Source organism: Microtus ochrogaster, chromosome 8 (genome assembly GCF_000317375.1).
Source record: "Microtus ochrogaster isolate Prairie Vole_2 chromosome 8, MicOch1.0, whole genome shotgun sequence".
NCBI lineage: Eukaryota > Metazoa > Chordata > Mammalia > Rodentia > Cricetidae > Microtus > Microtus ochrogaster.
The window spans coordinates 62,603,237-62,617,225 of NC_022015.1; the positions used below are offsets into that span (position 1 = coordinate 62,603,237).

At 45.7% G+C, this 13,989-nt stretch overlaps 1 protein-coding gene across 1 annotated transcript; it reads right to left on the bottom strand.

Moving 5' to 3' along the window:
* Positions 1-432: 432 nt before the first annotated feature.
* Positions 433-13,675, bottom strand: Acta2 (actin, alpha 2, smooth muscle, aorta). Its single transcript, XM_005352160.2, has 9 exons — positions 13,637-13,675; positions 10,749-10,900; positions 9,885-10,013; positions 7,268-7,378; positions 5,662-5,746; positions 5,091-5,252; positions 3,682-3,873; positions 2,157-2,338; positions 433-738 (listed from the first exon to the last, which is right to left on the bottom strand). The coding sequence occupies exons 2-9, from the start codon at positions 10,875-10,877 to the stop codon at positions 595-597; spliced, it is 1,134 nt and encodes a 377-aa protein (XP_005352217.1). The 5' UTR covers positions 10,878-10,900; positions 13,637-13,675; the 3' UTR covers positions 433-594.
* Positions 13,676-13,989: the final 314 nt, after the last annotated feature.

Below are 13,989 nucleotides of genomic sequence, written 5' to 3' on the forward strand. Positions count from 1 at the left end.
CAAGGCTTGATGCAAATTAAAAGTCACGCATGCATAGCCATGCATAAGTGTAAGGTTTAAAACAAAATGTATCATTTTAGTAAAACAGTATTGCTTGTCAAATTTTAAATGCATGTAAAATTGTTTTTGTTTTCACCTATCAAGCTGCCATTATATGTATAAAGTAATATAATCACTCAACCAGTCATGAGGTCAGTGTATATTTTCATATTGGCCCTAATATATATTATTATGTTTAATGTATGCATGTCCTATGCACTCTCAAATGCATCCTGTTTATATCATTTAAGTGGGGCTTCCTCCTGTTGAAGTGATTTTTATCCATTGCCTGGGAACTAGCCATTCTAATTGTGTCACGTCGTTTCTTGACCACTAGAGGGAGCCAATCCATATAACTACGTCCTATCTAATAGAAACAATTCACAGTGTTGATGATAGGCCAGTGCTAGGAATTAGGGTAGCACATGTCTGGTTTATTTAAAAAACACGAGTAACAAGTCGAAGCTTTGGGTAGGAATGATTTAGAAAGGAACCAAAGGCGCTGATCCACAAAACATTCACAGTCGTGCGCTAGAGACAGAGCAGGGAGGTGGCTTAGAAGCATTTGCGGTGCACGATGGAGGGACCAGCTTCGTCGTATTCCTGTTTGCTGATCCACATCTGCTGGAAGGTAGATAGAGACGCCAGAATGGAGCCGCCGATCCAGACGGAGTACTTGCGTTCTGGAGGGGCAATGATCTGTCAGGGTAAGAAAAGGAGAGGGTCGGTGCCAGGAGCTAGTGCCTTGGGCTGGCCCTTCCAGCAAAATAGGGGCATTCTTCTCCAGCTGGGGAGAGTGATTCCCCGGTGAGCTCATTGATTTTTGTTTGTTTTGTTTTCATGCAACCTATGCCTAACCTAATTCCTTTACCCTTTCATAGGGTAAATGCGAATTGGCCCTAGATCAAGTGAGGCCTCTGCATAAAAGCCCTGACAGTCTCCAGGGGAGGTTGCGGGGAGGGGGCTGCACCTAAGAACTCAGCAGAACCTGCACTTACTGTAGAAGTCCTAGTGCTGTGTGCAGGGACCTTGCAAATGTTCCAGAACTTTCGTGCAAGTGGTCTTCACCTGATTAAATTGACCACTGCTTTATGAAATCCCTACCAAAGGCACCAACACAGAGAGGGCTCCAAGTCCCCCTTCTGAATGCTTCCTGCAGGGGCTGGCTTTATTCAGGGTTTCAGGCCAGGGTGTGATAGGCCACAGCAATTCAAACCCATAGCTGCACTCCAGTCTTAGCTGCTTGGCCAGCAGCAGGTGCACTGGTGAAAGAAGAAATTCTGGGTGTGGGTTTTCTTTCTGATTGCCCACAAGCTCTGCTTCAACATCCATTTGTTTTTTCTTATTCACTGAGCTCTCACTGACAGCCCATGCGAAGCGTTTTACAGGAATTAGCTTATTTGATTCCTATAGCGATTCTGAAGGTTAGGTATCCAGTGACTTTTCACGTTACATACAAAGAAATAGGCTCAGGGACTGCTGGTAACGGCCACAAGTGGCTGGGTCAGTATCAGGTTTATTTTTAAAATTGGCCCCAACAGGAGTTTTGTTTTGAAGCTACAGATTTTCTTCCCCGTGGTGAGGGGATTTGGTGATAATTTAAGATTTCCAGGAAGTTACGCAGATGGTACAGGGACTTCCTGACATTACTCAGGCTCATTCCGTGAACTCATCATCTTGGTGTCCCCAATTATATTGCCTCTGACCATACGAGGCCCCCAAGTTTCACATCCATTTCCATTTTAAGGTTAGAGAATTGAGGCTTGTCTCAAGTCCTGTTGCATGCAGCCTGCCTAGTCTCAAACCCCAACTAAGTAGTTTCTGCAGCACACTCAGCCGCTCAGCCATCGGAGGGTGGGGGGATTCTAGCTGGTCAGACAGACATCCAAGAAGCACAAGCCCCAGGAAGCAGTGGCTCCCTCTCACCATGCTGTCCTCCAGAAAGGCTTTCTCGGAGCCTGTTTCAAGGGGCATGTGTTTAAATCTAAATCACTCCCAGCTCAGCCTCATCACCCTTGGAAACAACAAAGAACTTGTGAGGCTGCCTCACAAGCTGGTGGCTGCTCTAGAACTTTTTCTCCCCCTGCCTCCCGAGTCAGAGGGTCTCAGTGTGGTACCTTGATCTTCATGGTGCTGGGTGCGAGAGCCGTGATCTCCTTCTGCATCCGGTCAGCAATGCCCGGGTACATGGTGGTGCCCCCTGAGAGGACGTTGTTAGCATAGAGGTCCTTCCTGATGTCGATATCACACTTCATGATGCTGTTATAGGTGGTTTCATGGATACCAGCCGACTCCATCCCTGGAAAAGAGACACAGGTCATGGTCCTTGGGTTCTGAGAAAAACTTGGGCTGAACATGGAAAACCAGGTTGGCACAACTGACTGATCTTCTCTTGGGCGAGGCTGGCTGGCATCAGGAACTAGAAACTACCATCCAAGAGACCTTGCTATGCTCCACGCCCTCCTGCCTCCTCCCAAGAGGAGGCTCAGCTGCAGCACTTCAAGGGTGAAGTTACAACATGCTAACATCAGTGTCTCCGCGGGGATTCTGCTACACATGGCTTGAACAAGGGGTTAGGCCTTCAGATGTTCCATAAAAGGGAGGGCCAGAGCCATTGATCAGAGCAGCCCCATGCCTCCCTGGCTGTTATTTTGCACCTCTAACACCCAAGATTGAATGGTGAATGGTGGGATCATTCAACTGGAAAAGGATTTCTCCTACTTAGATAATTTTTTTGTTTTGTCTTTTGAAAAAACAAAACAAAACCTGGTCTTCCTAGGTTTCCTTAACTGGTCCAGAACTTGCTATAGAACAAGTTGGCCTCAAACCCATAGAGATCCATTTGCTTTTTCCTCTCTAATACTGGGATTAAAGGCAGTACTTCCATGCCATAAAAGATGCTTTTTATGGTAATCTTTGTATAGATCTGTTTGGAGAGAGGGCTGATTGTCTTGTTGACTTCTGATGTGTGCTTTTTTGTAATAAACCTCTAGGTGGCCCCCTCATCCTTCTTAGCACTGTCATCTGGTTACAAAAGTAGCAACGCCACCTAATTAATTATTCCTTACTACTGTAGCTAATTGGTGAAGGCTTGTTTTGAACAGGCACTGGGAAAAGGGTCCTATGCAACTCTGCTATAAAAATTCCAGCTACCCCACTAGGAGGAAACTGAGTCTCAGAGAGGTTAAGTGACATTCTCAAAATCCTGAAAATAGAGCCTAGTCTCAAGCACCTGGCCCCCAGCCTCCAAAGAGGATGCCTCTGCAAAACCCTCTGGTGGCTGTGTCTTGCCTGTATGGAATAGGTTCCCTCCAGGTGTTCTGCCCCACCCCAGCATTCCCAAACTCAGAGCCCCAACCATCCCTGTGCTCCACTACATCCTAAACACAGATACCGTTCATCTTTTACACTGCATGCGGAGAGGATGTTTGTGGGAACCATGACTTAAGAGAGCTTTCCGAGGCAGTCAAGTGCTTTCTTGGACCCTGAGGTCTTTTCATTTTGGAAATGCGGCACTTTCCTTCCTGTAGGACTGCTTCTGTTTCTGAAGCCCTGGTTGATTCATTTCTAGCTGCAAATGGGTACTGCTAGCCAGGGCTGGCTGAGTACAGAACAGGAAGGCTCCACGCCCCCAGTGCCTACCAATGAAAGATGGCTGGAAGAGGGTCTCCGGGCAACGGAAGCGTTCATTCCCAATGGTGATGACCTGCCCATCGGGCAGTTCGTAGCTCTTCTCCAGGGAAGAGGAGGAGGCGGCAGTGGCCATCTCGTTTTCAAAGTCCAGAGCTACATAGCACAACTTCTCCTTGATGTCACGGACAATCTCACGCTCAGCTGTGAAACACACACACAAACACTGTACATGTTAGGGTTTGCACGGGGGCTGAAACCTACCCACCCCACGTCACTCTTTGCTGAACCAGCTCCTCAGAAGACTCAGGGTTTTCAAAATGCCTCAAAGATCTTTGCTTCCCTGCCCAGTTCTGTAATGGCTCAATCTTTGACACATTCTTCACTTTTGAAAATGAAGCAGAGCCGGGCGGTGGTGGTGGACACCTTTAATCCCAGCACGCTGGAGGCAGAGGCGGGCGGAACTCTGTGAGTTCAAGGCCAGCCTGGTTTACAAGAGCTAGTTCCAGGACAAGCTCCAAAGCTACAGAGAAACCCTGTCTTGAAAAACAAACAAACAAACAAAAATGAAGTGGATGGTAGCTCAAGCCAGCTCCAGTTCCGGTGGGACGTACGGAGAGAAATATGGAAAAGGAGGCTGCCTACTACTCAGGCTCCAGTGCCTTAAGCTTCCAAGGCCCCAGTTCCACCTGTTTCCTGGGAGTCTGAGTGGTGTTTTGGGGGACAAGAATAGACTGAATTCAACATCACATTGGAAAAGAAGATTACAACGTCTGTCAGGGCTCACACATGGAGCTTAGAATTGGCTGCAAGTAGTCCAGAAACCTTAAATTTGGACAGGTCCCAATTTGTAAGGACTCAGGCAATCAGAGAGACATGGTCACTTAGAGCATGCTAGTAATTCTCGCTGTCCCAGCTCTGGCCTCTTGTGAAGGGAGTGTGCAGCACCAGCTTTTGTGCAACACACACATACACTCACTGCCTGCTAGGTCTGTGCTAAAAATAGCGAATAATTATTGAGCACTGACTCTTGGCAGAGCGTTCTGCGGGCATTGCAGAATTTCGTATTCTTAGCAGTCACTGAAGGCAGAATCTCTGACATTTTACAGATAAGAGGACAACAGCTTAGCAAAGATGATTAGTGTTCAAGGTCACATGGCTAGAGGGTAAGAAGTCTGTGCCTTCAGGTGCACCTGTGTGGACGGCAGAAGGTAATTAACTCTTGCTGACCAGTTATCTCCTTTCCCTGTGGCTCCAGGAATTGTCCTTAGGTTGTCACGTTGGCACAACAAGCGGTCTTACCAGCCGAGCCATGTCTCTAACTCCATGACCCCTTTTGAGTGACAGCACTTGTTCCACTAAGTGACTGTGAGCAGCATGCTGCCTCCCACCCTCTTTCCTTGATGTCCCCTGGGCCTCACCAGTAGTCACAAAGGAATAGCCACGTTCGGTCAGGATCTTCATGAGGTAGTCAGTGAGATCTCGGCCAGCCAAGTCCAAACGCATGATGGCATGGGGCAGAGCATAGCCCTCATAGATGGGGACGTTGTGAGTAACACCATCTCCAGAGTCCAGCACAATACCTAGGGGATCATTGACCGAGCTGTAAGTCACTGCTGTAGCTGGTGTGCTGTTACTTGCTGTTCTACTATACAGAAGACTACAAGAAGCAGTAATTCCTTAGCCTCTTATATGAGAGGAAGAAAGAACATGGTGATGGTGAGGTAAGATTAGAGAGTGCTTGGGGAAGATGGGAAGAGGAAGGAAGAAGCCCCTGAACACTTCTTGCTAAAGGGCTGATTTTGAAAAAAAACAAAGTTTTTTTTCTTGTTGTTGTTTTGTTTTTTGTTTTGTTTTGATTTTAGAGCAGGGACCATCTCTGTCCATGTTTATTTACTTCTCGTCCATCACAACCCGGAGGTTGTAACCATCAAATCTCACCTTTTCTGGTGGATTCACTGGACTAAGGTTCCCATTCCCCTGGCTACCTACCAGTTGTACGTCCAGAGGCGTAGAGAGACAGCACAGCCTGAATAGCCACATACATGGCAGGGACATTGAAGGTCTCAAACATAATCTGCAAAGGAATCCAAACAGTTAAGTAGATGATGCCATTTGTCTTACAAAGAGCATGTCAGGGCATACCCCCTTGCCTGATACAGATCCTCCAGACACATAAGACCGAAGGAAAAAAGACCAAGGTAGAGCTGGTTCCACAAGTAAGAAAAATGAAGGTGGCAATAGACAGGATCATCACACTGGTGACCCAATGAGACAGGAAAGAGCCAGCAGCATGAACACAAGACCAGGCATGGTGGGGAGTGGCGGGCTCTAGTCTTGGTCCTGAATTAGATGGGACAGGATTTACTAAGTGTTCACTCTTTCCTTATTTCTCAAACATAAAGGGAGGAGGGTTGTGGAATAACTGAGCGCTGAGAGAGACTCTAATTTTTATGCAACTGTGGGTCAATGCCAGCCCTGGAAATGAGACCCCATGGATAGAATAGGAGATGCCATGATCCTGGCTACTCATTAGTCCATGCGGTTTGGGGTCAAAATTAAAATCAGAACTCCCTAGGCTCCTCCTGTTCAGAAGTCCTCAGCCTCCATTTTAGTAACACTATCTAGTGCATGAACCTGAAGGAATGTCCGAAGTTTCTAGAAACCTATAGTTTTCAGTCATTTCTGTGCCTCAGCACAATTCACGAGATGATAACTTTCCTAAAACTACGGCTTTCTGGACAGGTAGTGTGATTCTCAGAGCAGCTGATGTCGTGGTGTGCACACCAAGTGCTCTTACAAGAAGGGAGGCCCTGGGCTGTATGGGCTTATGATTTCTCAGCAGGAAAAGCCATGGGTCAACTCCAGGCACTGCCGCTCCTAACATGGTGACGTTAGGAAAATCACTCAGTGCACCTCTTGCCTTAATTTCGTCATTGAAGTTATTGGGATGAAAGCTCCTGCTTCACAACGTTAGAGGTTAGAGTGCCCAACACCCCCATGCTTGACCAGGGCCTGGGTGGAAAGGACATTAGATGCTCTCATTTCACAGCACATCCACACCAGAACTCCCCAGAGCTAGTTCCCTGGGCGGTCTCATGCTGTAGGCTCTCAAGTGTCACACAGACAATAGCGACAGTAACTGCCACTACCTGTCGGATGTTTATCATGCCACCCACCATGATACACGTATCTTTTTGCATCATTAGTCTGCATATCTATCCCTTGAAAAATAATTACTATTCCCAACAAACAAAGAAGCTGGGACTCTCAGAAATTACTTTCAGTGGCAAATTCAGTTCCTACTATATTATATTGCATTTTGAGATGGCTTTTCAGAAGATTCTAACCCTAAATATGTTCCCTTCTTAATTAAACCTTTAAACTTTTTTTTTCTTGCCATTTGAGACAAAATGGTCTAGATTTTGTGCAGTAAGGATGTAAGCACTGTCATGACCCCTGGCCTTTGGGGGGGGGGGGTCTCCAGGTGGTCAGTCTGTGAACTGCCAGCTAGGGCCTTGTATCTGCCATGCTCAAGTTTTATTCTAGTTAGCCTTATCCCCAATCCAACAGTGTTGTGTTCTGGAACAAATATTACCTGGGTCATTTTCTCGCGGTTGGCCTTGGGGTTCAATGGTGCCTCTGTCAGCAGGGTGGGGTGCTCTTCAGGGGCCACACGAAGTTCATTATAGAAGGAATGGTGCCAGATCTAGAGAGGAGGGGCAGGATAAAGAGTGGGGTGCTGTAGTGGGCCACTGAAGGGCCTTCCTCGAAAGGAAGCGGAATGTGCAGACCAAAACTAGCATCGGGTGAAATGAGCAAGGCCTCATCTATCTGTGAAGACTCGGAGGTCCAGACAGTATGAACTGAATGCACAAGGCTGCACACCAATTAAGGGACTACTCAAAACCAGGTGTGTGTGTGTGTGTGTGTGTGTGTGTGTGTGTGTGTGACAGGAGGGTGTTGTGGTCAAGGACATAGACTCTGTAGTCAAGGGAAGATTCAGACCGCAGCTGGGCCACTTCCTGTTTGTGTGAACTAGCAAGTTCCCAGCTCCACTGGTAAGTAAAGGAGAAAATAAACAGCATATACTTCACTGGTTCTGTTGTGAGCTACATAAGATAACACTAGAGTAACTAGTCAGCCCAGAGGCTAAACAGGTTCATTCATTATTCAGCTACATTGTCTTTACCCATGACTTCCTTTAGTTTATTCATGGGGAGTTGATTTAGGATATAAAGAAAAGGGCAAATAACTGTGCATATAGATGAAGGTGGCTCACCTGAAAACCCAATTACCATCTCTAATGCTTTTAGAGACTGTTCTTGGCCGTGTGTGTGTGTGTGTGTGTGTGTGTGTGCGCGCGCGCAGTTGTGTGTAGGTGTGTGCAGGTGTGTGCAGGTAGAGAAAAGGGCTTCACCTCTGTTTCCCTCAGCATCTTCACCTTCCAGGGACAGGTAAAGCAGCCCCTGCAGGAACAGTCTAGACTTTCCTTTCCAGGGGCAGACAAAAGCCTTAGGCATTTCCCCAAGACCCTATACCAACCTGTATGTAGTGTTTTTGCATGAATGTATTTTAGACAAAAGTTCATTGGCTTTATAGTTAAGCAATGTCTTTAATCCCCGGATTTTAGAAAGAATGCATTATTATGGAAAGGGCTAAAATAATTAGCCTTTTAAGGAAGGGTTGCTGTCCACCAGCGTTGGGAATATAAGATTTACTCAAGGGTAAACAAGCATGGCTGGTGACAGTTTGCAGACCAACGAAAGTAAAACCAACTTGAAAGACCTTGTCATGATTCAAGTTTCCTGCTTTTGGTTTTGTGGTTTCCAGCAAAGAAAGGGACTCTGGCAAGTCCTGTCCCTTGGCGGGGTGGGGTGGGGGGGGGGCATGGAAGGAAGAAAGGGCAGGGCTGAGTAAGTTTGGAAAACCATCTTCATAATTCATCAGTACAGTAAAGATCAGTGGGCGACTATTCCTTCTTCCCTTCACTTCATTCTACCGAATAGATAATCAGTTGAAAATGAAAGGAAAAACAGAGTGCTCAAGAATCTTGGTCTTCTATAACACACCGTGGTTAAACTGGTTGTAAAAACCCCATCCTTTCTCACTCCCTTTCTCCAGAGAAAACTCTGACTTTGAATGCCAGGAATGCAGAGATTTGGGTTTTGTTTGTTTGTTTGTTTTGTTTTTGTTTTCCCATTCCAATACTCTCTTTCCCAGGTCATCCCTGCTGCCTTGCTCTTGGCTCCACGGAGAGATGCCTGAAAGACCCTTTCCACTGGTGACACCGCCGCCTGCATGGTACAAACTGCAATTGCACCAAGTCCACAATCAAGAGAAAAGCTAAGGATACCACCCTTGCAGAGAAAGGAAGGTGTACACATAATAAGCAAGACATTGTAGCAGCATTATGTGTAGGATTTATTTTTAAATGATACATGTGAGCATGTGTGCGTGAGTATATGTGTTTGGGGGTTCGAGAAGCTAATAAATACATAAATAAGAAGCAGAAATTGCAGTTCTAATATGTTCTGCTGTATTTTAAAAATTATGTTCCCTTCTTATTGTTCCTTTTGCTTTTTTTGCTCCTAGTATTTCTAAAATGTCTAATAACAATCTTTATAATCCTTGGATTTGACTTGCTTCCCATTCACTTTCACAATGGTCTGGGAGCAAAGGTCTTGCTCAATGTGACACAAAACGAGAACTTTAAAATATTCATTTAAAAAAATCTTCTGTCACGATTGCACTTAAATATGTTCAGGGAAATTCAGGAATGTACCAAATGTACTCTGATCTCCTCTTTTCAATTTTGAAAATTAAAAAAAAAAACTGCCTAGGGACAGTTAACAATAAACTTTCAAGAATGGGCTGCCTAAGGGTCTTCCCAGAATTCTAGCTCTAGACACCTGTTGCTCTGGGGACACCTGTCCTCACAGGCCGTCCAAAGAGTATGGAAGAAAATCAGTCCCACGTTAGCAAAGGGCTGCTCCCACCTACAGAACCGTCTCCCGCCAGTTTTTGAACAGCAATAGCCAAGAAATTCATTTTCAGAATGAAGTACATCAAGAGTCTTTTCAATGACTAATAATCCAAGTTAAACAATAGCAAACAGCATCGCAGCTGAGCTATGCTGGCCAGCTGTCTTCCACAGCAGCCCCGTGCATCTCAGAAGCACTGGCACCTTGCACCCTGCAGAAAGGGTTCGGTACCTTTTCCATGTCATCCCAGTTGGTGATGATTCCGTGCTCTATCGGGTACTTCAAGGTCAGGATCCCTCTTTTGCTCTGAGCTTCATCGCCCACGTAGCTGTCCTTCTGACCCATTCCCACCATCACTCCCTAAAACGGTTCAACACACCACAAGTCAGTGCCTTCCCGAAACGTGTAACCTGGCGATTTCTCTGACAGCGAACGGGATATAAAGTTACACTTAGTAACAGTGCTCCCTTTCATCTAACAGCGATTTCTGCTACTGCAGGAAGGACAGTGGTCACAGCGGCTGTATTTCGATAGTGTACATGAGAAAATAAGAGACTTTTAAAACTATATTATAATTATATATATAACATACAACAGATAACTGGCCATTATATATTATACATGTTATAGGTATTATATGTATAATATATAATAAATATATATATAATAAAGAAATATATAATTTGCCAGATAATCTTTCTGCTTGATATGTGAAGTTGACATCTATTCCTGGACATCAATCATCACAAGTACAGGGACAGGGGCAGGGACGAGAGAGAGAGAGAGAGAGACTGGACATCAATCATCACAAGTACAGGGACAGGGGCAGGGACGAGAGAGAGAGAGAGAGAGAAAGAGAGAGAGAGAGAGAGAGAGAGAGAGAGAGAGAGAGAGAGAGCCTTACACCACTAGGTTATATCCCAGTCTCCCCGTCTTTTCACAAGATGGTGTAAACTCTGGACAGAAAGCACCTGGGAATCAATGGATACATGTAGACACAGACAGGTCTGACAACTGTTGGATACATGTAGAGACAGAGAGATCGAGCCTATCTATAGTCCTGTTCTCTCTCTATTCAATGAGAATTTGTCTCACCTGATGCCTGGGACGTCCCACGATGGATGGGAAAACAGCCCTGGGAGCGTCATCACCAGCAAAGCCAGCTTTGCAGAGCCCAGAGCCATTGTCACACACCAGAGCGGTGCTGTCCTCCTCTTCACACATAGCTGGAGCAGCTTCACGGGGTTCTACAGAGACAGGGAGGAAGCAACCCTTGCTGTACCCGGGCAATCACCCAGAGCTCACCATCACTCCGGCCCTCAGACAGGGTTCTTGGCCCTTTTGTGTTATTCTAGCTGGAAGCTCTCCCCAAATCTCAGCTAACACACCCTTTATCTTGAAATGCTTTCACTAGGCTGTAAAGCCTTTGATGAGCTCCAACTCTGACTTCCAGGTTAACAGTACAGGCCCTCAGCACAAGGACTGGCGTGTCACAGGCTCCTCTAACACTCTCAAGCTGGTCACGACACATAAAGAGAGGACAAACTGCACAGAGAGAGTTCCAGAGTAAGAGAACAGGCTTCCCCGGGGTTTAGCACGTGCTGGAAAACTAGCCAGTTTTATTTGTCTATATCAAACCATATTTTTTCTAAATATGCTATTTTTTTTTAAAAAGAAAAGGTAGATTTTTTACAGAAAGGACAATATTTGTCAATTTGAAAATGTTAAACTATTTGCTCATTTTAAATGTTTAAAAGACAGTTCTTTTGGCTCTGAAACTTTGCACATTCAGGGAGACATTAAACACAAACAAGCTGTGTGAGACGGCGCACTTGGGAGCTGAGGAAGGTGGATCACACATTTGAGGCCAACAGGAACTGCTCTAATATAGAAATCTGAATTTAGAAACTCTGATATAGAAACACCCAGAGGGTGTTTGAAATTTTAGGAGTTACAGCATTTCTTCCTTAATTAAAGTCATTGTTAAGTTGAAAAATTAACAGTATGCTAACAGCTAATTTTACGTAAGAATAATAAGCTAGGGAAAGTAGCATAATATGACCACAATAAGATGTGGGGTTTTGTTTGTGTTTGCAGAAAGCTTACTTATTCTCACCAAGGTGTTTACTGGGGTTCTTTTGAAGTGGATTTTGTAGTTTTGTAGAAGTCTTTATTTTCTTCCCTGAGTTCTGCCCTATCTTCTAAATTTGATCAATTGAGAATATACTCCCTTGGTTTTAAAACAAAATTTTAAGTAACTGGCATTTAAGCTTGGGTTTTTGAAAGCTTGGAAAGATATTCAGAATTTTGCAGATGGATACCATTATGGGATTATTGCCATTATCCAGAAGTGTTGTTTGTCATCTTGTCTTCCTTAACACTGCCCTCAGGATTGGAAATGAGATCCTCAGCGTGGATTCCCCTCGTGAGAACGGAAAACAGGACTTGTTCATGATTTCTTTCTCGCTTTCTCCTTTTCTTTCAGACGCTACCTTTTTGGTAGCCCATGAGGAGTTGGAAGACACAAAGAGACCCAAGTCGAAGTGCCTTGACTATCAGAGGCAGCCACCAGCAAGGACCAGCAGGGGGTCTGTGCATATACTAAGCCTGTTTTCCCCACTGAGCAGCCTGTCTACATATAGGATAAACCACTTAGAATTAGGAAGCTCTATCAAAATGAGGAAGGATAAACCACCTAAACTTTTTGTCGGATAGAGATGACTTTAATATAATCAGAAAAATAAGTTGCTTGCCACCTCCCCCCCCAAAAAATGGAAAAAAAAATACTACATAAATTCAGGAAAGATGTATTTATGTTTCACCCAAAAATGTGCGGAAAATCTGTCTTAATAAATCCTGAAAGGAGCACCGTCACTAGAAAAGAAGTCTGCGCGTTCCCAGAGAAACTGCTGCAGTGGTTTACAGCTCTTATCTAACCTGAATGAGTGGCTCAGGGCGAAGCCGAGCATTTCCTAATTAGGTAAAACACACAGGCTTCAGCGACTGCTTTTGGAACTGCACCCGGGTCAGGGAGTTCGGTGCAGCACAGTAGAGTGCATCTCATGCCAAAACTGAATTGTCAGGGAGGGGTGGGGAGGGGAGGAGGCAAGGACAGTACCATTCCCGGCTGGTGGGTCTCAAGACACAAACCATATTTAGTCATGAATCATAAAATGGGAGGAAAATCTTATTGAGAAAACTGCATTCCCGGCCCTAGCTATCAAACCCCGAGTTACAGGGGTTCGCCTCGGGCGGCAAGGCTGACTCCACAAAGGTGCTGCTTGCCAAGGCAGAGGGACCCTTGGGGCAGAGAGATGCAAAGCAGTCCTCCCCTGGATGAGACACTTCCTCCTTTCTTTGCAGAGAGTACAGAAGCTGTGCTAGGCTACAAAAGAGCAATGACACAGTCTGAACAGCAAGGACACCAGCACACTCACAAGATACACATTTCCAACACACAACGCCACGTTAGAGCCACGGAGACCCAGAAGCAGTGAATATGGTTCAGCAGAAACCAGAGGGCTGGACGCCCCAGTTCACTCCTGACAACCACTTCCAGTTACCCCAGTTGCACTAAAAATACAGTCTCCCCTCTAAATAGGAACCATAGACAAATCCAAGTTTCCAATCCCAGCAGAAATAAACACATAATTTGCCATATTCAGCTAGACTTCACCCCTAGAGTAGGCAGCAGTACCTGGACAGTCAATCGGTTTAGTATAAACAGGTTTTTCAGGTGACATGCATAAACAAAATTTCAGTTCTCTCCATCAACTCCTCCACTAAATCAAATTTCATTTTAGCTCAATTCTAATGTAAACTCCTGCAAGCCAAAAGCTACACCCACTTTAATAGTATAAATGTTCATTCAAAAACTGCAGAATGTGAGAGTCGTCCAGAGGGGCACAGACACTGTCTGGTTACACTGAGCCTTAAGAGTCCACGAAATCTCTCAGTCACACCCCTGGGCTGGTGCCACTTACCCTGATAGTGACTGGCTGGGCTTCTCCACTCTGGGTGGGTGGTGTCTGGGGAAGCTGGATGCTGAAGGGTTATATAGCCCCTTAGTCCGATCCCCTCCCACTTGCTTCCCAAACAAGGAGCAGAGACAGGCTGGAGCTGGCCGTTCACTCTAACACAACCATATAGGGACCTCAGCACAAAACTCTCTAATCTGGGTGGCCAGAGGCCTGGGTCTCTTCCACAGCATTCCTCTGCTCTGCTCCTGCGACAGGAGGCAGCTCAGCTGCTCTTGGGGAGGGGGGTGGATAAGCATCCTGAGCCCTCAGAACAACTGCTGAACCGCCCAGACAGTGGGTTAGTGTCCTGGGGCAGA

What these genes read in the sequence shown, in the direction of transcription:
- Acta2 (XM_005352160.2), bottom strand. Translation starts at nt 10,877, where the DNA reads ATGTGTGAAGAGGAGGACAGCACCGCTCTGGTGTGTGACAATGGCTCT. An exon ending in TGGGACGTCCCAGGCATCAG is followed by an intron (nt 10,014 to 10,748) that starts GTGAGACAAATT and finishes GAACCGTTTTAG; the next exon opens with GGAGTGATGGTGGGAATGGG. An exon ending in CTTCCAGCCATCTTTCATTG is followed by an intron (nt 2,339 to 3,681) that starts GTAGGCACTGGG and finishes TCTCTTTTCCAG; the next exon opens with GGATGGAGTCGGCTGGTATC.